The sequence below is a fragment of the Monopterus albus genome, unplaced genomic scaffold (assembly GCF_001952655.1).
Source record: "Monopterus albus unplaced genomic scaffold, M_albus_1.0 scaffold133.1, whole genome shotgun sequence".
Taxonomy (NCBI): Eukaryota; Metazoa; Chordata; class Actinopteri; order Synbranchiformes; family Synbranchidae; genus Monopterus; species Monopterus albus.
This window is the reverse complement of record NW_018128013.1, coordinates 1,438,272-1,464,814: the sequence shown is the minus strand read 5'-3', so window position 1 is coordinate 1,464,814 and position 26,543 is coordinate 1,438,272. Positions and strand designations below refer to the sequence as shown.

Genomic DNA, 26,543 nt, shown 5'->3' with positions numbered 1-26,543 from the left:
GCCAACAAAGAAAAGTAGTTTAATTATTGTTGCAGGTGACCCTTTAGCTTGTCAGGCTGAAAGCTAATGCACTTACAGTAATACATGGCAATAGCTGCTCCAAACTAGACCCCCTTATAAGACTGTGTGTTTAACAATACTTGGTCTTCACTTGGTCTCAGGTTAGGTGGTTTTGACTACAACACTATCTGCTATGCTACAGCTACTGTCAGCTATGTCAGCATTTCTTTTTAAAATTAACTGGCTCATTGGCAACTACCAAAATCGGTGGAATGCTTAAAAAACAAAGCAAACAACAAAACATATAGTTCATGTCGTTTCCTCCAACAAGTGCCTAAAGCAGTAGCAAACATGATAAATTGAAACGACCTCTTTTAGAAACAAATTATTTATCTGAGCAAAAAACATGCTGTGGCTGCGGCAGACTCTCCTGTGCTTCACAGCGTCCTCCAACCAGCACTCTTCTTCAGACAGTGTGAGAAGAGAGTACTGTACCTCCTCAGACATCTTTGTCCATGTCACACCTTGAAGCCATTCATTTAAATTCCTCCCCCCCACTTCCATCTGCCCCCCAGCATTCTCACTGTTCAACCATGTTTTCTTCCAGTGTCTTTCTAAAGAATTAGGGATATCTTGGTGCTAGGAGTAGATGGTAATGACCTCCCGACCTCCTCCACGAACCAACAGGACACGATCTAAGCCTTCCATCAGAACCTCCAAAAACTCCATATCTGAGAAACACATTCTAGTTAAGGACTAAGGCAACCTTTCACCACTTCCAACCACTCCGCCATGTGCCAGTAAGTTTTTTTTTTTTTTTTGGTACATTTTATTTCCAACATCAAAATCTTAATGCTGTTTCAGTGCCTCAAATCATGGTGGCGAAATGCTAACATTTATTTAATTCACTGGTTTATTTGTAATCAGATTTAAATATAGTGGTGGATGTTTACTGAACCTGTTGCAAATTACCATCTGAAACACAAAATATTCTGACTGCAATTTTTCAGTTTAGCACAGTATTTACCAATACCGATGGTGTAAATGAGCACAGCTGCACCACTGTTAATTTGAATGTAATTTGGTTTATGGTGCTTCTATTGTGCAAGTGTGGACCGAAAGGGAGCTTAGAAGAAAGTGCATGTCTACTGCTACTGAACTTGAGTATTGGTTTGGTAACATATTTCTAAACTGCAATCACATAGCCGTCTGCAACCAAATTTTATTTCATTTGGTTAAGTTATTAAACTGTGGTGTAACCTGAAATGCTGTAAAAGTCCCCAATGCTTTCTCTGGCATCCCAAACAGAGAGATGTGATTTACAAACATCCACTCCTTCCTCAAATGTGTAAACACTGACATAGCCTCAAATCAGGATAAGGCTAATCACCGTTATTTGCCAAGTATGTTACACACACAAGGGACTTGTTTCCGCTACAGAACCAAGGCGGCCATCTGCACCGCCGATGGCTCTAACCATCGGGGGCAACATGGGGGTTCAGTGTCTTGTCCAAAGACACTTTGACATGTGGACCTAGGATCAGACAACTAAGCCATATTTTGCCCCAGTACTTCAACGCACTTCAGGATAAGAGCACCCTGACCCAGATTCAGACTTTTGAAAATGACAAATTCCTGAATATCAGTGTTTTAATACTACCTATCCACACCTAGTGGATATAAAGAATAACATAAGGAAGACAGACAGTATAACTAGCCATTTTGCTCAAATGAGACTGAGTGGTTGCGCAGTGCAAGATGTTACGGTCCACAGTTACTCATCCTGCTCTTTGCTTTTGAACTACCCAAAATCCAACTCTGATCCACTCAGTTAGGGATTACTAGTTCTGAAGTCCTAGGCCCTGATTATCTGGAAAAGGATACAGTTCTCATCCCCTTTCTTGTTCTTCGGTGGGCCTGGCATGTTGAGTAAGACCAAGTGTGAGTTACGGGATTTCTTGACGACCACTTCATTGAGCTTCACAGCTGTATGCATCCTCCTTACATTGGACTGGTTGCTACATTAAACCAGAGATGTACATTATTGTATTTTAATATACAGTATAACATTAAGTACAGAAAGCACAGTCGGGGCGATGAGGAATGTGAAGAAGCATGCAGGTGTTTATATGACTTCTGCACTTGACGCTCGTGCAAACTGGACTGGTGAGCTACTTTCTCCACATGCATAGCGGCAGAGCTGATTCTTTCACACGTGCACATAGAGAGTTCATGCACATGCAAACAAAAAGTGAGAAATAAAGTGACTTACAGATTCTCCCACTCACTAGAGGAAAAGACCAAAAAGAAGAACAAATCCAAGATTTAAGAGCTGCTTCTCTCTGAAATTTTGAGCTACTAAGATGATTTTATTGTCTCAGGCTCTTCTTGGATTTTGTTGATATTGTAGAGAAGATTAGCACTCCTCTGCCAAAGAAATTACATTACAGATATGCAAGGAAGTTACTGAATGCACTTAAGGGAAAAGCCCTTGATTAATATAATAGGATAAGTGCTAAAATTTTTAAGAGGGAGCAATTCAGTAGCTTTTTAGCTATTCACAGCATTTTGGTTGTTAGCACTACAAATGTACGACTAACTCAGTGTAGGACAATGGAAACAGGTATGAATGCATACATATAACATAGGTAATAACAATAATAATAAAAGTAAATACCTTTACAATAAAAAAAAATTCAAGTCATTGTTTTTGTTTAATACAGACATCATATTCGATGGGTTAGGCTCAGGGAGTGTATCTCTGTACAATTTATGCAGGAGAACTGGATCTACTTACGGTTTCATATTAAGCATATCTTTAATTGCCATGCCTTCTTTGTGCCTGTTCCTCTCATTGACCAGTTTGTCTTTGGTCCAGGTCATATGGACATGATCTGGTGTGGGGCTTGCAGCTTTGTCATTCATTGCAGAATGAGATGCTGTGTTGCGGTCATGGATCAGCTGGGCCTAACAAAGGACAAGAAGACAGTTTGGCATGTTAGTCTCATCATCTCAATCATTTTCTAATGAATAAAACATAAGATGCAGATAAGAATCTCTGAGGAAGTGGACATAATGGTTAGTAGTCCTGGTTGGAAATACTGAATGTGAGCGTCCACTGCTGGGATGCACATTAAAAGACACTGATTGAAGAGTTTGTCCTCCTCTAGTGGCAGCTCTTGGTTCTGGGTTTCTTCCTAGACAACAGCTGCAGCACGTTGATGTATGGTTAATGGACTTCTTTTTTGTATAGTGCTTTTCTATGCACTGAAGCATAAACAAGGTCTTAAAACTATTTGTCTGTTCACCCATTCACCCACACAAGCATTCACAAACCGGTGATATCACCGGGAACAACTTGGGGTTCAGTGTCTTGCTTAAGGACACTTCGACACGTGGACTGGATACATGGACCAGGGACCAAACCTCCAACTTATGGTTAGGAAATGACCCGATCTACGTCCTGAGCCACAGGGGGGAGAGAATGGGGAAAACAACAAACTCATGAACTAGTGCTAAATAAAGAAGACGGTGCCATCCTCAGAGCAAGAAAAGTAAATTCAGCTTCTGTTAACAACACTGTCTGAGTAATGTAGTCGTTATAAATGGATGGAACAATGGCAGCATGGTTGGCTACTACAAACTGTTTGGTGGCTACCTTATCCTCTGGTTTGCACGGGGTGTTGTGGGAAGGGGCACCTGATGTCTTCTTCCTCTTTATGGAGCCCCGCAATACATCTGTGATGCTCTGAATCTGAGCCAGTTGTCCAATCATAATGCAAAGTTGGGGAAGAGTTCAAAGGTCAACAACAGCAGAACAGGATACTGTGGTGTATGTTTGTAATATCACTTTTAAATTTTAATCTAAATGTTTTTAAATGGAATACATTTTTCAAGTGTCATAGCCATCTTCTTATAGTTTTTACATAAACATTTACCCAAAATGTTTGTGTATTTTACTGTGTTGTTGACAGTGCTTAAGTGTACCTTGGTAACACATTGAATTTACTTCTGCTTCATTGCCATTATATTTGCATACAATACAATTTTGTTACTCCTACTGTAGATCTTGCATCCTGGTTAATTTGCATCATGCAACTCATTATAAATTTATAAAATGTATAATGTTTACATACAATATCTTTGTCCTTATAAGGTTTGTGTACTGACATGTTGGTCTCAGGCAACAAGTTTTTTGTGTGTTTTTTTTTACATTCCACAAGAACATGTTACTGGGTGAGTGTTACTATACCTCTCTCTCCCTTTCAATGCGAGACAGCTGCATCTGTTTCAGCATTTGGGATCTCTGCTCCATCACCAGTGTCTTCTCATATGTGAACGCTGAGATGTCATTGTCATGCTGGAGGGACAAACAGATCATTAGTAAATCCAGTATCAGTTATTTTAAAAATACTGTCATATAATTCATTAGCTGTAGCTGATGTTTTTGTCCAAAGTGGTTTAAAATGAACCCAAACTCTTGCAACATGCTTGATAAAACTACATGGATCAGCTGTAATTGCTTGCATAGACTAAATATATTCTTTACTTATTACATGCAAACTGAATGAATAAGTGCAAATGGTCTCACCATCTCCACCACCTCCACTACTGCATCTAGGCGTAGATGGTAGAGAAACATCTGGAGATCTTTCTTCATCTGTATGGAGTTGTCATTCATCTGGGCCACTGTGAAGATTCGCATTTTGCATTTCCTCCACACCTACAGCATTAATGGCAGTTACCGGTTGTACACATTTAGGCTGCTAGTAGAAGGCTACCAAATCCTATCTGATCTTGTGAGAGGTAAAAGAGCACTTTGGCCAGATGTCTGGCCATAGAAGAAGATTCCCTTTTGACATGCAGTTAAGGGGAAATTTTATTTTAATCTTAATTTTATTAGTTGAAAATATTAATTCTACTTTAGATTTTAAAAGGGCCTTTGGCCTAACCATGGTTCTAGTCAGTAATTATAACAGCAAGTCTGTATTGTTCCGTGATGTTTCATAATATAATCCTAAAATATCAAAAACAAGTTGTGACAAGTTTTAATTATGCATTTTTTTGCTTAAGTTCACAAAAAACAAATAAGTAAAAAGAGAAATACAAACAAATATAGACACAAACCTTATGTTGACTAAGTAGAAAGGGCAGCAGCACGAGCAGTCCACCATCGTGTACAATCCACCACACATCAATGGTTCCCACTTTCAGACGTTCCTGATTAGCAGGGAAGTGGTCGATGTTCTTAGCAACCAGCAGAGCCAAATGTGCTGCCGTTGTCTCTCTCACTGTCTCTGGAAAAGGAGAGATGTCAGTAAGAGGTGAACTTTTGGATTAGAAATACTAAATACTTTCACTGAAACCTTGGCTAAACTGATAAGTCAATAAAATTGTTAGAAACTTACCTATTTGAAATATAAGAAATCTTTCCTTGCAAAATAAATTAAAATGTTAGTAAAATGTATGAAATTCATATAATAATAGTATATATACAGTATACCAACTTCTTTCAATGCCATTTTTTTAGCACTGGAGAGTTAAATGAATTTTTTCAAAGGTGAGACCAAAGAACTGAAATGAAAATGAAGTCATTGTATTTTGTCATGCACTTCCTCTGCGTAGTTTACCTATGAAGTTCCTCCTTGCAGAGGAGTCTCCGGCTTGTCTCCAACCAGCTGGCCAGGCCATCAGGACAGCATTGTGTTTCATTCCTCCCAGTCCTGCTGACTGGATGAGCAGGGAGAAACCATCACGCAGGTTGGATGACACCACCACATGGGAAAAGCCCTTGGTTCTCTCTGCAGTCATAGCAGCTTTCAAGTTCTGCAGGAAGCACATGCAGTGGAAAGAGGGAGACAGAAGCAGAGCAGTAAAGGTTTACAACACACACATGTTGTGTTTCCATCACTGTAGGGGACATTACATTGACTTACATTCATTTCCTGGAGACTTACTCTCACCCTAACATTAAAACTAAGTCATCACTCTAAAATGTAATGATTTAAATTTTGAACATTGAGTCCCAACAGTGTGATTGTAAACAGACTGACGTCCCCACAACATCCTGTGGGATTAAACCAGCACATAGTGAACTGTGTCCTCTGTGACAGAACACCTGGTGAAAATATTAAAAAGACTGTTAAATATTAAAAAGACTCAGATTGTGCCATATGATGAATTGACTGCCTGTGTACGATGTTGGAACCTCTTGTTCAAGATTACTTTGACAACAAAGTTTTTAAATGTGTAATTTATTTCATCAGTGGTTTATAAATATGTGCTATGGCTGTTAAAATACCCATTTTTCATTTCAAGTCCAACTTGAGGTGAAGTCAATGTCACAGATATCAAAGTTAAATCATAAGTTACCAGACTGCAGTGCAGTAGCACACATCATTATGTTAATCAATTTATAGCTTTCAAAATACTTTACATATACAGTATACCCATTTATTGAGATCATATCACGGTAACAGATTCATAACATACAAAGTAAATGGTTAAATGTGTATATTATATTATGCCTGTAAACTAGGATACAGCCAGCTGGTGTTTTCAAGCTTAATGTAATTTCTTCTGTTGCATTCAAACAGCACTGAACAATGAGTTTCCCTAAAAAAGTCACTGCTTTGAGTTTCATTTTAGAGTTTGTAAAGGTTGCATGTTTATGCAATATCTCCCCCCATGGTTTACTGTCCTAGAATGAGTTGTTTTACAGTAATGAATTCAACATGAGAGACTGTCTGAATAGAAGCTGTCCCCAATTCTCTCCCTAATGAAAATAGTTGTAGCTTTAAACCCTGGAGAATACTAGATAGGACTAAACAAGAAAAGGAAGATATTCAAACACTGGACAAACCTGCTCTCCAGTCTTGGTGTCATTTCCCCGGGTCATGTAGGTTCCCTCAAGGACTGAACAGACAATGGTCAGTCCCTTCCCTGCTTTGAGTTGCGAGGTGAATGACAGGAGACGAGGGTGTTTTACCGCCAGGTCTGAGTCCAGCTTACACAACACCAACAGCTGAGGTCTGAAGAAAGACAAAAATACAAGTCAAAACTGATTGCAAAATAAGCACTAATAATTAAAACAAATAATGGGGGAGATCTAAAGTATGGATTTCTTCATACTTAATTATTAGTCATTAGAAATTTCAAAGAATAACTTTAGATTTTTTTTTTTCCCTTCCTGTTTTGACTGGATTAGGAGACTGAGGAAAAAAAAGTCCAAGTTCTCTGAGCCAAAGCCGACATCCTTAAATAGCTCTACTTATTTTATATTACTTTAAATTTTTATTTTTTATTTATTTTATTGACACAGGGAAAATACAAACACAGATATCCACAGAAAGACAAACAAATATATGGTTCATAAGCCCATTGTCTAAACTGGCCCTTCAGTTCTCACTGCTCCTACAGAATACAACACATGCAAAATGCAATACAAATGCTATAGAACAACTGTGTCAGAAGAAGAAGAAAAGAATTAATACCACTGTTTTAAAAAGGAAAATGCTATAGAATGACTGTGAGCCTGGCTTCAATTTTATCATAACATTAAGCATGTTTCCACTCAGCATATTCTGCCTCATTGTTTTGTAATCTGCTTCTGCCATCCATTCTTTCTTGGTTGACATGTTTTATTCAGTTCAGTTATTTATCATTAACTTTTTTGTGACCATACGCAGTGAGAGAAAAGTGTTTTTGATTTATGAAAAAACAATGTTGTGCTCAAAATGTACACAAAAGGTAGCTCTTTATTTGTGAAAAGCAGCAAATCCACACATTTAAAACACTGGAATCAAGAAATCTGTTCCAGTTGTGTTTGATATGCAACAAATGAAGGAAATCACCACACATAAACACGCTTACCTCCAGTTTTTGGTGTGTGGCGGTGCTTCCTCCAGCCGGATAAGAGCGTAGCGTGCCGCGTTTAAGGACAGACCTCGGATACCATCTCCCCACTCCTTCATTGCCCTGAAACCAGAAGGTCCAAGTCAGGAAGTTTCACTTCTTTTTGCAACACTTTACATGGATTTTAAGGAATGATATTTTCATGGACAGAACGTAAGATGTCCTGATACTGAACCAACTGTCTTTGATTAAATAGTGAGATCAAATCTGATCTCCTGGGTGTTAAGGTATGGCAGTCACCACTGTAACCAGGGTCGAAATTAACACCCACCATTCTACCAAAATTATTTTGGCAGGTACTACCATCAAACTCCAAACTCACTCCATGATTTTCAGTGGTGCAGAAATAATGTAAATACAATCATAATTTCATTGTTTTCTTCTGTGACATCTAAATCAATACATACATACAGTATATACATAAACAAATAAATAAAAAATGTGATATAGTGCATGTGTAATAGACAGATATCTGTAGATATCTAGAAATCAGAGTGTACATATTTTGGCTTAGATACTACCGATAATGTAACGTTTCATTGATTTCATGACCTGAAACCCACAGACTCACCCCCTGTACTCAATGTACTTGTAGATACAGCCAGCTATCATCATGGCAACCAGGGCGTAGTACCAGGAGGAGATAAACATGAGTGAGAGACACAGACTCATTCCTAAGAAGGACAGGGACCTACAGGATACACACACATATACACACACTGTTGCTAGTTTAAAGAGCAGAATATGTGAGTCCAAACACAGTAAGTACTGATCTCACCAGTGATAGAACTTGAAACGAGGTCTCCAGTTGGGGGTACGGAGCAAAGTCTGAATAGCACAGGCCAGGTTGACAAACAGATAGCACATCAGGAAGAACCTGACCAGACACATCAATGGGAAAGATAAATCAATACAAAAACAACTAGAATTAACATTCTCCCCATTTGCAGGTGAAAAAAAAAGGCTAGAAACAAAACTATGACTATAAGTATGTGTTGCAGAAAGTGTAGCATTTTTTTTTATTACAGTGTTAAACCATATACATGGAGAGGATGGGGGCCACAGCATCTAACGAAGCGATGAGGATTCCTATCTCACAGATCCCAACTGTCAGGAACAGGGCCCAGGTAGGCTCACCATTATACTTCCCATGACCAAACACCTGAGGACGACGAAGATGCAGAAGAAGAAGGTCTGATACAGTACAAAATTAAATGGCAGAAACATTAAAACAAATACAAACACATCAAGGCCAGACAGTTCAGTAAAATGCCAGCTATAGTTCCACTTTATTATTATTCTATTTGATGTATTATACATACAGTATGTTATATAAAATATGTCAGTACTTTAGTACTAATCGCTTGGAGCATTATAACATGAATCTTACTGTAATGTAGCATAATTAAAATAAATATCATATATGTGATAATTAATTACTTCATTTAATTAATTAATTAGGTCATTTATCAAACAAAAATGTCAGACTAATACCAACTAATCTGAAGACTGTATATATAAACAGTTATTCTAAATTAGTGCAGGGAAATGCTTTCACCACATCTGTTGGATCTCAATGATGTACACAACAGGCCACAGGCAAGAACATTTGTGTATTCTTATTATAATTTTCTCTTACTTTGTGGTCTGTGAGGTTTGCTCAGTGTCTCACCAAGTTTCATAATCTCTCTAACCTGCACAAACCTTTCATAAATCATTTGATTCAGCCTGATGAATGCCACCTGTTGAAGGAGGTGTGTGTTTGTGAGATTTCATCATTAGCATAATCAACACCTCTAAATTTACCATATAAGGTAGTCTGTTTAGCATCTTTTGTTAAAAAACATACAAAAACTGTTATCAAAGAATAAAAAGACCATTTTAATGCCATGAAGCCTCAAGCCCTGTTGTCGCAAACAAATATAGCAGTGTCAGCAGCTTTAAAGGACCCAAAACAAGAAAAAGCCACAGCTATCAACAAAATATTAACAGTGGAGCGCTGTACTGTGGTGGAAATAAAAACCTGACTTGAAGTTAGACTCTAAAAATGTTTTTCTAAAGCAAAGCGAGATGTGACCAATAAAAGAGGAGGTCAAGGGGACAAATCTGTGGCTTTTGCACGAGGATCATCATGTTGTGGTGAGAAACACTGGTTGTCTTTTTTTTTTTTACAAAACAACTCCACTGGGTGCCTTTAAATCAAATATTGGATGTTTTACAGTCAATTCTGTAAAGAGAACTGATCACTCCTTTCACTGTGTAGCAGCTGCAGACTGCCTAAAGTTGAAATGAATGTCTTCAGTTACCCCAAACCAGTTGTTTCATTAGGTTTTAACTGAGGTTAGAAGTTGGTCTGTTTGGACATTTGTATATTGTTTTGCTGTGGCAGAAGTGAACTGGTTAGCAAAACAAACCCCTCAGCACACATAGTCTACTGCAGTAAATCTTGTTAATAAAGACTTATTGTTGTTGCTTCCCCTGCCTTATGTTGTTCAAAGGTCCTGGGCTAATTTAATCAACCTATACATAACAGAGCTGATGTGCCATGTGAAGAAATCCATAAACTCGTTTAAGACCAAACTGAATAAAAACCAGCAGTAATTGTGCATTCTGGTTGTGCTTGGCTATAAAGACATACGGTAACATTTAAAAATCACAAACCTGTAACACTGACCTGTAGGAAGGGAATGATGCCATCCCGAGCAATGGCCTGCAACAGCCGAGGGGCGCCAGTGAGGCTCTGAAGCCCTGCCCCGCTGCAGGAAAAAAATGAACCAATCACAATCACCCAGGGTGACGGCCAGGCCAGAGCACCAATCACTGGCGTCTTCTTTACTGAGAACCCAAACCTGAAACAACCACAAGCAAAAGTCCACTTTACTACTGAAGGTGTGCTTATCTTCTTTCACAATATATTAATAAACAACCACGTTTTATACCACGTGTTTGCCCTGGAGTAATTCACTTTTGAATTACATTAATATTATAATCCAAAGGCTTTATTATAAAGCCGTAGATATTGCTTTCAAACTTTGAACATCTCAACACTAATGAGTCTGTCTACAGAAAACTATATCAAAAGCTTCTGCTTTCCCGTTAGAACCTGTGATGTAGGAAGTATATTAAAAATTCCCTTACTTGTCTCTCAGCACCACACCTTCAATACATGCTCCGAACAAGATCACACAAGAGATGTCTGTCCACGAAGTTAAAATAAATATACTTGCACTGTGGATTTTCTTTGCAGTAACAGCCTGTTCTATGAGACACGAGTGTATAAATAAAAAATCTAACAATCACCACCTCTTGTGCAGTAAAAGTTCTGATGCTTGTATGTGAACACACACTATAGTAATGTGCTGAATACTATCACACACACAGAGAGAAGGATACAGAAGAACGAGGTTGTAAGAATAGCCATTATAGTTCCTACTGGGATTGACCTCTGAGCATCTCTGAGATCACCAGATCTATTGGAACCAGCCATTATACCTGAAAAACACACACACACACACAAAGGAAAAAAGTGGTTATTTAAAAGGTCATAAAAGATCAAGATTTGGGTTTTCACAGAGGCGCTGTATCATCTGTATTGTCTACCTGTGACAGAGGGGAAGTAGATTCCCACCAGCAGAGTGAAGTAGGTGGTGATGTCATTGAAGACATATGGATTATAGATGTCTTTGGAGGACTCCTGGGCTGGTGCTGAAGGCTGTCTTTTCTTCTCTATCATCATACCAGCTGGACCATAGTTGCCCCAGAGGTTGTCTAACAGAAAGACAGACAGAGAGGAAAGCAATAGAAACTGGATGAACATATAGGATTAATCTACTGCAATACATCAAGAAATTTTCATGAAATCTGGTCGTTAGCTTTGAGTTTCTTGCACTGATTTAGCCTGAAAGTGGGACAAGAGGAAATCCTACAGGGCTTTGCCTCAGATTTGTCCCTTGTTTTTCCCCTCACCTTGAATAACCTCTCTCAGAAACCCAGGTATTGCCCGTATTTCTGTCAGGTTGTTTAAAGTGAAGTACTCATCACAGGTTGCGTTGGGATATTTACTGTCACAGAAAAGGGACCAGAGTTCGGTGGCCACAGTGTTGTTCTTCACAACCTCTGTCTTTAGACATGTTTCAAACTTTTCATTTTTTAAGGAGCGGTTCCCCAACAGACAGACACTGTAGGGAGAGAGAAAAGTGGAGTGTGCTTAGATCTGCTGTGGCAAATGGAGCTCAGGTTCTCTGGGAAACAAAGGATTACAACAAATTCCATTTCAGTCTCAGGCAGCAAACCATTTGAGGCATATTCATTTGGGACATATGTTTTTTAAAGCAGTTTTTATGTTATCAGGTTGTCCATGCAGTCTTATGCACGATAAGTACTATATGTTTGTTTCATTCTCATGAACACAATATCTTAAAGCAGTTTTTATGATATCAGGTTGTCCATGCAGTCTTATGCACGATAAGTACTATATGTTTGTCCCATTCTCATGAACACAATATCTCCAGAACACCTTGAGGCAATTTCTTCAAATTTGGCAAAAACGTCCACATGGACTCAAGGATGATCTGATTAATCAGATTTAGATTAAATTAAATTTGTTTCAACCTGGTGTTTATTAGGATAGTATGAGCTGTTATGTCAAAATAGTCAAGGAGTTAAGGAGTATGGCAGTTGAGCATGTAGGATACTTGAGTATTTCAGTAACAATAGTTCACTGTTGAAAATGCTTGCGTGCTAAATGAGACATGGTTATTAGCAACTCACTGAAACTCAGGTGGTTCAATAAGCGTCTTGATGACTCCTGCATAAGTGGCCAGAATCGACAGAACCACACAGGCCAAAAACACTAGAGCCAGTTTGTTCACATACCTGTGGAGAGACGGGGAATAGGTGGGAATGTGCTGGTGTGTTGATATGTACTGGTTTTGTGTGTATGCGGATACTTACTTCACCCCTACAAATACTACCAGTGCCATCAGGACTAGACAGCACGTGCCATAGACACGCATATTGTTGCTCATCGGTGAATCTTCACTTTCATTAAACATTGCTGCTGTTGGAACAATGTACGTCTGGCAGTGACAGCAAAAAGAGAGTGTGTCATTAATTTGCAGCAGAAGTAACTACTGATGTTCTCTTATCTGACAGTGAGACAGTGACATACCAGCAGAATTTCTATGGTGCCCAGTATGTACATGGATCCAGCAAAGGTGGTCCCCAGATAGAAACAGAGACCCACCGCTCCACCAAACTCTGGACCCAAGGATCTGGAGATCATGTAGTACGAGCCACCGGCTTTAGAGGAATTGAATGCTGGTTAGAATCCTACCAAAGTCATTCCTTACACTTTATTTTGTAAAAGTTTAATAACACCAGTAACATTTTTCATAGATTCCAAGCAGTTCCCATGAAGACCACTGATATGTAACTACATGTTTTTAATTGAAATTAAACTGTAACTTTTTTCAGATGTTGGGTGCCCACAGATTGGATCATTGGACCTACTGCCTCTCCACTCAGGCCACTGCTCCCTCCTCTCACCACCTACCTGGTCCCACCAATCCAGAGCCTCCAACTGGTGTCAGGTAATGTGTATAAAAAGCCACCTGGACACACTGCAGTTGTAATATCATCTGAACAGTCTGCCTTTGTGCCTTTTTCTTTTTGACACTAGTTCGAAGATTGTATGAATGTGTAAACTTTGGACATGTTAACTCCTGAGGCACATGCTATAGCAGCTCTGGGAGGGGCCAGACAGTTTTAATTTAAAGGGCCCATGGCATGCTTTTTCTTGTTTTTTGACTTATCTACAGTGTTACGGTGGTGAATTCACATCTTAGACTTGACCTAAAGCTCAAAAAATGAGGTGTACGTATGTTCTAGTATTTCTATGCAGAAGTAACTCGGTTTATACATGTCTCACAAACTCTTGCTCCCAAAACATTTTTCTAACAAAATAAAGTATTACGTGATAGTTTAAGGACCTCCTTGAATGGGCATAAAATCCAGACCGTTGCGCGTTCATGTGAGCTTGCCTGACATCTACAGGTGCCCCCACCATATTATTACATTGTCTTGTTTGTTATGTGTGTTTTCAATGAAACTTATGTTAAAAAAAAGAAAAGACCATTGTACCATTGTAAAAGCGGAATTTTTTGACTGCAGCTGGTTTTGTGGATATGTTTTCCCTCCTGCTACTGCACTGTGACCAGAGGATGTGGAGAAAAATACAGGGCCTGAGGTTACTGCATGTCCAGGAATGTTCATGTATAGGGCCAGTTTTACCTGACCGGGTCTAAACTACAAGCAGCCGGCCAATGGAGCCCCAGCGGTGATGACTGATGAGCTTCATCAAGGCTGGATTCCTCTGGAGCACAGTACCTGTTTGTTTTGACTGCTTTAGGCCAGTGTGTCTGCAGCATGTGATCTGTTAAACCAGTGGTTTAACAACCCATGATGTTATTGTCACTGCCACACTACATGTGGGATCACTACTTTGGTCATGTGGGGAAAGACGCGGTTTGATTTACGAACCTTGGAGCTACTTGAAAGGGAGTGATGTTTCCAATACTGGGTAGGACTTAAGGATAAGTTTAAAAAACACACATTGTATGTCTGTTAATGCCTTGTTTCTGTAACATTAAAGAGAACTGTTGTAAGGTTGAAGAAGTTACTATGTCTGCATTATGCCAGTTAAAATATGGGTTTCTTAATTACCCGCTTTGTTTAGAGTGTTACACATCTCTTTTCATCAGTACATATACAGCTGTTGACCCATCTATTGATGAGAAATTCATATTAACTAATGCTGTTGAGGTTTGTTGTGCTGTCCACTTGCGACACAACACCGGCAACAGGAGTTGTGCTTGTTCACAAACTGTCCTCTTGCTTTAAGGAAGACGCTTTTCAGCTCTCTGATTCTGAAACAATTAAAAACTATTTGGAGTTATGAAGGGTGCCAAGCTAATTAAACATTAAATGGCTGGAGACAAGCAAAATGAGCAGCCATGGGCATTTTGCATGTACTGAACCTTTAATCTTCCAGCCATTGCTTTAATAATAGGTGATATAGTTTGCCTAACAACACTGACATTATGTTGCTTCTCATATCCCTAGACTTGGTGGATCTATTAAATGCAACATTTTTCAATACACAACATTTCATAATGTACCTGGAACAACACCGTTGGTTGCTATGGCACTCATTGATATGGCTGTCAGCAAGGTCTGCAAAAACAAAAGAGGTTTATTGTTTCAAAACATTGTGTTAAAGATGATATATCATATTTAAATGGTGTCAAGCTTGCTCAAAATGTCATATACTGCATGTTTATTGTTTTTTACTAACACTTTTTCCTCATGAAAGTAAAAACTGCAGCTGGTCACTCAGATATGTCCACAGAGTAACAAATATGAAAGCGAAGTTGCAAATTATGAGTCCACACCAATCTGATTCATCAGCCATTATCACGCAAGTCTAGAAAGTCTTCTTTTTAGATCTTGAATACAAAAGAAAAAGGTCTCTAATTTGTACAACTGAAATGACTTGTCTTCTAAGAAAAAACCTAAGACCTCCAAGTCTATCTATTAGTATTTTAAATTACTACTATTATAAATTGTATTGCAGTCATGAGGGAAATCATAATTCTGGAGCACATGTAAAAAAATAAAAAAATAAAAAATCCTTGATTTCCATCTAAGCAGATAACTTTAAAATTCCAAGCAAAATAAAAATTGCTCTATCTGCAAAAGTGAAATAACATATTTAAGAAGGTGATAGGATTTTGATATTATATTGTCATGTTCCCCACCAACTTCCTGCTAGAGACTCTTATTGTGAAAGTGTGAAAGGAACTTCTGGGTTTTCATTATCTCATTCTCTTCAGCTTCACTTCTGCCAACCAGAATCAGAATCTGCTTTATTGGCCAGGTGTGTCGGACACACAAAGAATTTGACTCTGGTACATCAGCTCAGAATCAGTGACTGATTTGAATCACCTGGCTAATTCCTCTCACCTGTAGCCCTTTGTCTCTGACTTACATATACTGCTTTGGTTCTTTGCTCCAGTTACCAGATAATCATCAGGATCCAGTGCCATGCTGTATGTCACTTATCCCTGGACTTGAATTCTGCTTGTTTGATCTTTGTCACCAAACCTGTTATGTGCCTCTCTGACTGCATTAAGTGCTGTCCTGCCATTTCCTGTTACATGTTCTCTGGACCTGAGCCCTGCCTATCTGCAATCTGATCCAAACTCTGCCTGCCTCTGGCGCCTCGTCCGCCTAGTATGTGTCACTCACAGTATTTTCCAGCCATTCCATCGTTCCTGTTTTCTGGTACCTGTTACTTGACCTGTTTTGTCAGTTGGACTTACCACCTGTCTAGCCCCAGCCTGTTCTGCAAGTCCTCAATGGCGTGATTATCCCTGAACTGGGGTTTGACTGTTGTATCTGTATCTATTCATTTGCCTGTTCTCTTGTGTTTTTGTATTCTCAGTGCAGTTTTTTGAGCTGAAGAGGAAAGTATTATTGTGGTTTTTGGTGTCTTGTGCATACTTCTCATTTGTGAGAGATGGCCTACCTGTTTCTAGCTGCTTTGCTTATCAGTCTTTTTAAGTTCTCAGCTCTGTTTATGGCTATCTATTGTGTCTGACCTGTGTACTCTCACTATGGTGTCAATGTCAAAGTAACTATGTATGCTACCCCCCCACCACCACCTGTTTTCATTACTTTGAGCTACTTTGACATTGACAGCTTTTAATTCCAAGGTTGCGTAATGATGCTGTTAGTGTCTATTGTTTGCAGTGCCATAAATCTCAACTTCAGACATATCACTGTAATGGCATATACAGAATGACTAAGAGGATCTATTTGTATTTATTCACATTACTTATCCCTGTAAGGAAGTACATATGTTAAGCTGGCCTGGTTGGCACATACTTACACAGAGGCAGCACATGGAGACAATAGCCAAGGATCCTAGAATTCCTGCCGTACCCACAAGAAAGAGTATCACACCCAGGATGTTCTGCAGGCACGGCAGGTAAACTCCAATAAAGGTTCCCATTTGAGGCATCTGGGAATAGATGAACATGCACACCAGTGAGAATCAGAGGTGAAAGGGAAGGAAGACAGATTTCTGTCTTTAAATAAAATGCATGCCCTTGTTTTTGTCAGAGAAGATCCCTAATGTTCTTTCGGTGTAAAAGATGAGATCAAAATTTACTCGAGTCCTTGTTCTAAGCAAAGGTGCATCAAAAAGTTTGACCCATGTTAACATGAGACCACAGCAGCTGGAGTCAAACCATTAAGTTGTTTTTTTTAAGGTTTATTTAGCCTTTGAGATGTTGGTTTTTGTTTTAGATGCTAATGCATTCTGTAATTTTCTCACTGATTTCAAAACGATTAGTCTACAGTAAAATGTATTTAAAGTTAGACTGCAACACTTTTCCCCTTAAAGATTTCTGAAAATGAATTAGGAATCAACAGCTAGTATTTTCCAGTACCACTATTTAGTTGTATTGAATCAATAATGTATTTATATGGATGAGTTCAAATTTTGCAGTAGAGCAATATAGGACTGATCGAACAAAGGGAATAAAACAGAAGTGGAAAAGAAACACACCTGAAGTCTTTAAATCTGCATTCAATGGGTGTGACAGTGATAGTCCACCTAGAAAACTGTGCAGACTAGGGAGACATGACGATGCAGGACTTACTGTTTGCTTAGGAGTCCTTTAAATACCATATTGAAACCTGAAATTGGTGCCTAAAGCAAAACCACAGGTTGCCTGGAAATTAAGACTGACAGTCTGTACTACAGATTACACACCTGCAGGCTCAAAAGTTTAAATTGTATCTAAATTTTCACTGGCTCACTAAAGAAGCCCTTACCATGACGGTGACTGTCCTGGTTCCATCGGCATTCTCTGCCTCCTCATGCTCTCGAACGCCCTGGGTCAGGTTGGTGTAGTTGGCCAGCTTGTTGAGAAGTGATGATACCATAGTGGTACTGTCCATTTCCTCCTGCAGAGAGGCAGACAACATGAAGGAAAAGGAATAGCTTTTATTTTGTAACTTCCATAACTAGAACAATTTATTTGCTTTCTGTAAAATGATTTTTCTATTTGAATTTGCTGCCTTGTGTGAGGCACTCTTACTTCGTTTTGAAAGGTTATCACTATTACTAATGTCTGTATTTGCTGGTTCCAAGGTTTGAAACCAGTAAAACCACATTTATAGTACCTGTGCCTTTAAGTAATATACGTTGGCACACCAAAACAAAGTCAAGTGTATAATGTGCAACATGAACTTGCTCTAAATACATCAGATTAGTGAACAACGCAATTTTATAAATGTATGCATGAAATATTTTAACTGTATTTAGAGAAATATCACTTTTGCCTCACCTCAAACAGGGCCATGGTCTTGCCTTGGTAATAGTGTTCTTCATCATTGTCTGTGTCAAGGAATGGACTGGACTCCCTCTGACTGTCATCTCCTATTGAAACATAGAGGAGAAACCGCCATCCTGTAAGACCTATATTATTGCTAGAGTGACACCAAGACAACGGTCACAAGGTACTGTGTAATATCTGTAACAGCTGCAATGTAAGTTCTATTGCACCAGTGGTGCATCACTGTTGCGTTCATCATCATGTGGGTCATTAGGGTGTGGTGGTTAATAATAAATCAGATTCCAGAAGAAATATGTAATAGAACAGTATGTAGCTCATATAGACTTTATTTGGTATTAGCTTGTGTAAGGGAGAGCTGAGTGATTATGTGTTTATTAAGTTCATGTGAGGTGGACAATGGGCTTATATAAGTGGTTATATAGTTAATACTTAGAATCCTAGTTAAATCCCAAGTATGGCTCTGTTCCTTGGTGAGGGCCTCTGCCAGAACATTGGGAGTCAACCTTCCTGTCTTCTAGGAAGGCTGTAGAGGGTTTTCAGAATGGAGTGAGAAGTGGGGCCGATAGATGTCAAGATGGACAGAGTCCAGCTGTTGGGAAGTAGCTATTAAAGCTGATAAAGGAGTGAGCCTAGGAGAGAGGAGAGGACCATGCTGCAGTGAACAGTAGACGATGTACCTTTTGGGGACCCAGCCGGCTGGGGAAGATGCTGACTCAGGACTAATAACAAATGACCTGACTGACTGGTGCTTTAACAATCTTCTTAGGCTTTATCTATTCCATTGCAAGAGGAGAGTCTCTGTTCTCTGATCTCTGTTCCCTAACTACAAGATTATCTGTTTAAATACTACTCTATTCAGAATAATTGTAATATTAAATGATCCTTTAAATTGTAATGGTTTGTCTGAATTAAATTAGTTGATATCTCACTCTTGCCACGACAAGGGTCACATGATCCACACCTTGACTAATGTGATCCTAATGACCCACATGATGGCAGGATGGGGCAACAACTCACAAGTGACTTAATTCACCCTGAATGCATTAATGACTCCACAGACATTAAATAGCAGCGACTCAACACCAGTCGGTCAGAACTGGAGAAGCGTTTTGGATGAGATGTGAAACATCTTCAAGAATCTCTTGCAACTCTAGTTTTCAGCCTTAGAACTTAGGACAACCAAAGTAAACTAAGAGCTATGAAGGAGTGCATCCTGTGAAGCTCTGGATGGATCAGTGGATCATCATAAATGTTTTAATAAATAAAAATGCCATTATATAATGACTTCTGCCTCAAGTTTGTAATAAAATATCCTGATTCTGATATGTTTGAGTCAGACTCAAGTGTAATGTCTCCTTCCTCAGTGAGCTAAATGACTTCTATGTTAGCTTCGACCGGGACAACAAGGAGACAACTATCAATGCCAGACCCTCCACAGATCACCAGCCACTCACACTCACCTCCACTTACGTGCATGCTGCTCTGAGCCGGATCAACGTATGCAAGGCTGCTGGCCCTGATGGAATTCCTGGACGCGTGCTCAGGGCATGTGCAGGACAGCTTGCTGGCATCTTTACAGACATTTTTAACCCGGCCCTCGCCCAAACAGTTATGCCGACATGCTTCAAAGCCACATCCATTGTGCCAGTGTCAAGGATGCAGTCTCCATAGCACTGCACTCTGTACTCAGACACCTGGACAACAACACCTATGCAAGAATGCTGTTTGCGGATTTCAGCTCACTATTTAACATGGTCATTCCCTCCAAGTTAACCACCAAACTTGGTGACCTGGGCATCAGCACCTTCCTCTGCAACTGGATTCTGGACTTTCTGACCAACAGGCCTCAGCATGTTAGATCAGACAACACCTGCTCTTCCACCATCATCCTCAACACTGGCGTACCACAGGGTTGTGTGCTGAGCCCACTCCTCTACTCCCTTTTCACCCACGACTGCAGGCCTATGCATGGCTCCAACACCATCATCAAGTTTAGAGACACCACAGTGATTGGCCTCATCAGCAACAATGAAGACTCAGCCTACAGGGAGGAGGTACAACACCTGGATGTGTGGTGCGCTGACAATAACCTGCTCCTAACACCAATAAGACCAAGGAGCTCATTGTGGACTACAGGAGGGAGAAAGGAGGCACACACAACCCCATCCATGTTAGCGAGATGGTTGTTGAATGTGTCTCCAGCTTCAAATTCCTGGGGACCCACATTTCAGAGGATCTGTCCTGGACCACCAACACCTGCAGCCTGGTTAAGAAGGCTCACCTGCGCCTCTTCTTCCTGAGGACACTGAAGAAGAACCACCTGTCTTCAGCCATCCTGGTGAACTTCTACCATTGTACATCATACAGCAGATATGTACAGTAGTCATACCCTACATATCTTACTGTAAATATCATTTGTACATATCTATCGGTAAATTAGTTCTGACTGTTCAGACTGTAGTTACTGTGCACTCTGCACTGCTGTTATTGCAGTTCTGGTTAGATGCTAAACTGCATTTCATTGCCTTGTACTTGTACATGGGTAATGACAAAGTTGAATCTAATCTAATCTAATCTAATCTAAAAAACCAATATATTATACAGAATGTGGTACAACATAATTGAATCATTTGTCTGAGGAATTGTGACAGTCAAGTTAAAAACTTGTTTTTAACAGCATGTTTTTTATCAATGATTTTCCAAAAGTTGAATTCTATCAGACAAATGGTGTGAGGGGGGAAAAATCTTGATAAAAATATTATACTGATATTAAAACAAGCTTAATTATGTCTAGGAGAAACATTCTAGACAAAAGGTATTTAAAATAGTCCTTTCTTCTGGGCGACCGTCAAACTGGCTTGGTAAGGCATTGCACAAGTGACAGTCCAGTGAGACAGGAGTTATGGGAGACTTGACTAAAAATAAACTTCCTTTACAATGACTGCACAGGAGGAGTGCTTCTATCAGCAGCCTACCACACCATGCTGATACATTGGAAACAATGCTACATATAATGACTAACATCCGTTTCTGCTGTACAGCTGCTAGAAGTGCCTGGAAATGCCTCAAAGGAAAAACTTGTTGATCTAGGAATGAAAATGATGAACATCCTGACTTTGGGAAGTTTATTCTCATTGATTAACTTACCCAGAATGAATAGAAAGTTGTTCTAACCTCAAATCGTTTGCTGTTCCTCCATTTTAATAAAGGCAGAAAACTGATGCCAGGCTTACTTCCTCTCCACTTTTTCATTTTGTTCTAACATTTAATCAAAATGTTCACCACTTCTGCTTGTTTTTATACAGCTTTCCTCATTTTTGAATGAATATTTGATCTAAGACACCAAGGGCCAAGCATTAATGCCATATTTTAGTGCATTTTGAAACCTTGGAAAATAATAGTTCTGCAACAGCTGACACAATCCAAGACAGCATTCTCGAGGTAAGACACTTTTTTATTTTTCACATAACCTCAGATCTTTTCTAAAAGAATATATGCAAAACCTAACAACCTAGCCTTAGGAGTAATACAGCAAAAGCAGGAAGTGGAACAAAATGAAACACCATGCTAGTTATAGGATACTGCTTTGGAAAATGATGGTGCTGATTTGTTAATGTTTATACAGATGGCATCTCACCTAATCAGCACTGTCTGTGTAGTCATGGGTGTGTGTCCTTTTGAGTGCTGCATGTCCTGTGACCTCAGCCGTTACAGAGGTCTTATAAAAGAAGTTTGGATTTGAGGAAGTTTTGTTTAAATGGGGAAAAATGTGTGTGACATCAACAATTTACATGTTAAATTTTACTTATCATGAACAGTACTAGTCAGCCTGTGAAGAGAGGTTTATAAATCTTCTATGGCCATTAAAGGGACAGGTTGTAGAAAACACAACAGAAACTGTTGTTGACAGTCTCAGTTGAGATAGCAATGTGAAAAAATCTTTTTGCATTAATTTTCCTTATTTTGTGAAGTATTTTAGGGGTTGGTTTATGTTATAAGTTTTAAATCATGTCTTGATTTGTTTTTGTTTGTTTTTTTTAATTTTCGGGAGTTACTACACAAAATCATCATCCAGCTCAACAATCCCAGACACTTAAACTGAGACGCTGACACAACCTTTGAGGAAATTTCATTATTGCTTAAGGGGAAAAATGATCATATCCCATTGCAGCAGTCCTTGAGGCTCTGATTTTGAATACATGTATACACAGGTCACACTGACTTTTGAGAGAATAGTTTCTGGCTATCAAAAAACATCAACAACCCAGTCACTCACAGAATAACCCTGTATTCAAACTGAGATAAGTTTACAGATAACTTCAGGGAAGGCTGCCGCAAAACAATATGGACTATAGCTTCCTGCTTAGCAGGAACAGTCTCATTAAAACATGTAGCTGTTGAAATTTTTAGGAACCGACACTCACACAGTTTGCAGACAGAAGCAGTGTGGAATTTGACAAGAGCAGCTACTTGGCAAGTGAATACACAGGATTCTACTGGACTGTGTCAGATACTAATGCAAGTCAGTCTGTCTAAATGTAACAGCACACACAACCAAATAATTTAGTATCACATCATTACTCCCTCTGAAGTGTTTATGCACACACGCTAAGACGTGTAAGATGTGTTCTGTTGTTTAATGAACAGGCCTACCAGGTAAAGGCTCCAGGTCCCTTGAGCAGAGCCTGAGATGCAAACTAAGGCACTGAGTAAAACAACTAAAAGAGGTGCAAAACAAAAAAAAGACAGCATGACCACAAGCAGACATGAAAGAACCACAGGGATGCAAAGTGACCAGAAAAAGACATGGAACTACAGAGAGATGTAAAACAAAATAAACAAAATAACTACAGAAAGACACAAAATGATCAAAAATGCAAAATGACCTGGGAGATACAAAGGGATACAAAATAACTAGAAAGAGACACAAAATGACTACAAAGAGATGCAAAATGACCAAAAACACAAAATAGCCTCAAAGAGACAGGCAAACGCAACGAGCTGGGTGGAGAGAATCTCTTTTTATGTTTTTGCCCAGTCATAAATAACATTTGCAGTCTTTACTATTGCCTTAACATGGCACAAATAAGCAAGAAAGAGACAGAAGAGAAACAACTTGACTTGGAAAGCTCTGTGACATCTCACACACAGGGAGGTGCCATTACAAAACAGATGAAGTCTTTGTAGAAGCAGGTACACTGACCATGAGCTCCAGAGAGAGCAGACCTGGAGACTGAAGCTGAATGAGCCGTTACAGCAGCAAAAAGACAGCCATCAGCAACACCCTGAGGCAGAGAACAAATTCTGATGTTTAAAGGGTGAGAGAAGATCTGGATCTGATTCAAGGGCTGAGGAATTAAGTCTTTTGTTAGTTGGAGGGCCTGAAAACAAGACTGGAGGAACTGACAACCACCGACCTGGAGCTTACCAGCAAGGTCAAGGCTGTGGAAGAGGTCAGTCAGTCCCTGCACAGAGGAAGGAAGAGCTGAAGGAGCAGAAGGAGGAGTCCTTACCTGTTGTAAAAACTCTTGGATTTGTGCCAGATAATGGATAAGGAGAAACAAGAAAAGGAGGTAATCTCTCAGAGACTCCTGCACCAGTCAACAGCTATACATTGCATGGTGGCATGGTGCTCAGTCCCACAGACAAATCTCAGCTAGTCTTATGTTCATCCTTGTGCGGTTTCCTCCCGCACTCCAAAGTTAAGGATAAGGAGGGTAATCACCTTTATTGGCCAAGTATGTTACACACAAGGAATTTGTTTCCGGTACAGAACCAATGGCAGCCATCTGTGGCGCCAACTCAGCCGATGGCTCTAACCATTGGGGGCAACGGAATGGTTCAGTGTCTTGCCCAAGGACACTTCGACATGTGGACTGCAGGCACCAAGATTCAAACCTTTAACCTTCCGGTTGGGAGACGACTGCTCTACCCACCACACCACTGTCACATCCCCCTGTCAACTTTAAGCTGAACTGCTCCCAGTCAACTGGCTTTGTTGAATCTGTGCCCCAAACTGACCTCCCCATTAAAATAGTCTAAACCCACTGCGGTTCAGTAGGTAGAGCAGTTGCCTACCAACCGGAAGATCACCAGTTTGAATCTCGGTGCCTGCAGTCCACATGTCGAAGTGTCCTTGGGCAAGACACTGTAATAATAACTTTTGCAGTTTGGTAAAGTTAAGCTAAATCAATCATTTAAATGTATTAAATATGAATGAATTCTTTTTCCTGGTCCCAGTATAAATATTATTGTAGACAGACACCTAGCAAAACAGGGATACAAATAATGTTGATCATTTACAAACCCAGCTCTTTATCTGGGTATGTAAATAGTCTACATTAAGTTTATTTTCTTAGGCAAGTTCGACAAACAAGAGAGCTGAAGAAGCAGTGTAAAGAATTTTAAGCGTTATGTACTGCAGGTTCTAATCACTGCAAACATTTTGGAGGGTACTATAATCAACTAGTATAAAATGAAACATTGCAACATTTCTACTTTCTTTTTGTCAGCCAGCATGAAAACAAACCTATTTTTAACAACACCACAGCCTCTCTATTACTCTGTATTTGTAGGTTATATTCTTTTACAATAGTCCTTCACTACAATCATGAAGCAACCATCAATTATTAACACTGACATCAGCAACAACAACACAGTTTCTCTCCCCTCCAACACTAATCTTGCTGTCCTGCAAGTTCTAGCTAGTTGAACAGTATCATACTTAGAAACGTATGTGCCTGCCATTACATGTATCTGCCTGTTTGTGTCAGCATGCTTTTATTTGTACGTGTTCAATTATATACAGGTTAAACATTTTAAGCCTTAAATTTTGCCCAGTGCATGCTGGGATTGGTTTTGGCTACCCCAGCATTCTAAACAGATTTAATAAGGTATTAAAAGTTGACCTCCATGAGCATGCATGTGTCTGTACAAGCCAAAATAAATGCATGGTCTTACGATGTGTTCCTACCCATGTGAGAGCCTTGGAAGTTGTTCTCATCGTCTTCCTCCTCAAACCCTTTGCCACCTCCAGCTGTAGCCATGCTGCTGCTGCCCTCCTCTGTATCCTCCACAGGCACTACGGTGAAGTTAGTGGGCATCTCAGGTTTTTACTTGCCCACAAGAAAGTATGAAGAGGGCACGAGTGACGATACCAGGATGGAACTAGCTGCTGAACTTTCACTCCCACTAGGATGAGTAAAAAAGTATCTAAAGGAAGTCAGATGAAAGACATGAAGTCCTGTGAGGGCTCTGGTGAGGAAAGCTGAAGATTCAGCTCGACTATAACATGGTACTCACTCCAGATCTGTTGTTTCCTTTGTCTTTGTAATGTGATCCTGTGGGTTTTAAACTCAGGGTAAAAGTGCTGCCTCCTGCACATGAGGCAGATCAAAGTTCTCCAGTGAATCTCCTCTCTCTCTCTCTCTCTCTCTCTCTCTCTCTCTCTCTCTCTTTCCTTGTTCCTTTTCCCTCCCTTTTCTCCCCACTGCTCTAAGAGTGTTGCCCCATGTGACCACTATTTACCATTCAGAGCTGGAAGGTATACACAGAGAACCCTGGAGCTCCTCCCTCTTTTCTGACCGTCCCACTTAGCTCACACACACCTCTGGAATGCCAAAGGGTAAAAAAAAAAAAAAAAAAAAGAAACTAACTCCAAAACATCTGTAGACGTAGCCTAAGTATCTCTATCCAAATCCAAAAAGAAGGTACTGGCTTATATTTAACAAACATGAACTCAGCACGCTCTCCTTTCTTGTCTGTTCTTCTGGCTTTGGTTATGTTTCCTCCTCCCCTTCAGTCTGTTCCCTTTTTGGTTTCCTCCAGGTATATAAAATGGGTGTTGCCTTTCCCACAATGCACTGTGGGAAAAGCAACACCCACTACCCACAGTGCACTGTGGGTAGTGATGTAGTGCTGACGTTGAGCTCAGAATAGCACTACACACTTTCATATGCGCACACATTGTGCCAGCAAAGGAAACACCTTGAAAACCTTGGATGCTATCTTTCCTCTGTATTCTCAGTACCAACATACTATAGATTACAATAGACAATCAACAGGGGAAAAGGAGCAATGAATAACAATGGGCACAATTAAACTTGAATAGCTAGAATAATTAGAAAGTTTCCCGTTTGTGTGAATGGTCATTTCATTGGCACTCTTACATAAAGGTTTTTTTAAACAATGTGAGCAGACTCAATT

The 26,543-nt window shown here is 39.7% G+C and overlaps 1 protein-coding gene across 3 annotated transcripts; it reads right to left on the bottom strand.

Moving 5' to 3' along the window:
- On the bottom strand, window positions 1-26,128 carry LOC109967644 (solute carrier family 12 member 7-like). 3 transcript variants are annotated; one of them, XM_020613374.1, is made up of 28 exons: window positions 25,641-26,128; window positions 25,312-25,550; window positions 18,330-18,421; window positions 17,815-17,946; window positions 16,865-16,996; window positions 15,093-15,147; window positions 13,085-13,215; window positions 12,868-12,992; window positions 12,685-12,789; window positions 11,881-12,092; window positions 11,515-11,682; window positions 11,308-11,406; window positions 11,053-11,110; window positions 10,589-10,763; window positions 8,958-9,076; window positions 8,693-8,791; window positions 8,486-8,605; window positions 7,873-7,977; window positions 6,863-7,031; window positions 5,631-5,826; window positions 5,128-5,297; window positions 4,592-4,723; window positions 4,253-4,360; window positions 3,659-3,754; window positions 2,798-2,967; window positions 2,273-2,287; window positions 1,885-2,018; window positions 1-731 (listed from the first exon to the last, which is right to left on the bottom strand). In XM_020613374.1, exons 2-28 carry the CDS (start codon window positions 25,439-25,441, stop codon window positions 640-642), a joined length of 3,339 nt encoding a protein of 1,112 aa, XP_020469030.1. In that variant the 5' UTR covers window positions 25,442-25,550; window positions 25,641-26,128; the 3' UTR covers window positions 1-639. The 3 variants fall into 3 exon arrangements, with proteins under 3 accessions (XP_020469030.1, XP_020469031.1, XP_020469032.1); XM_020613375.1 differs by lacking the exon at window positions 3,659-3,754; XM_020613376.1 differs by lacking the exons at window positions 17,815-17,946; window positions 18,330-18,421; window positions 25,312-25,550; window positions 25,641-26,128 and having other exon boundaries at window positions 11,977-12,092; window positions 16,865-16,912.
- Between the last annotated feature and the right edge of the window lie 415 nt (window positions 26,129-26,543).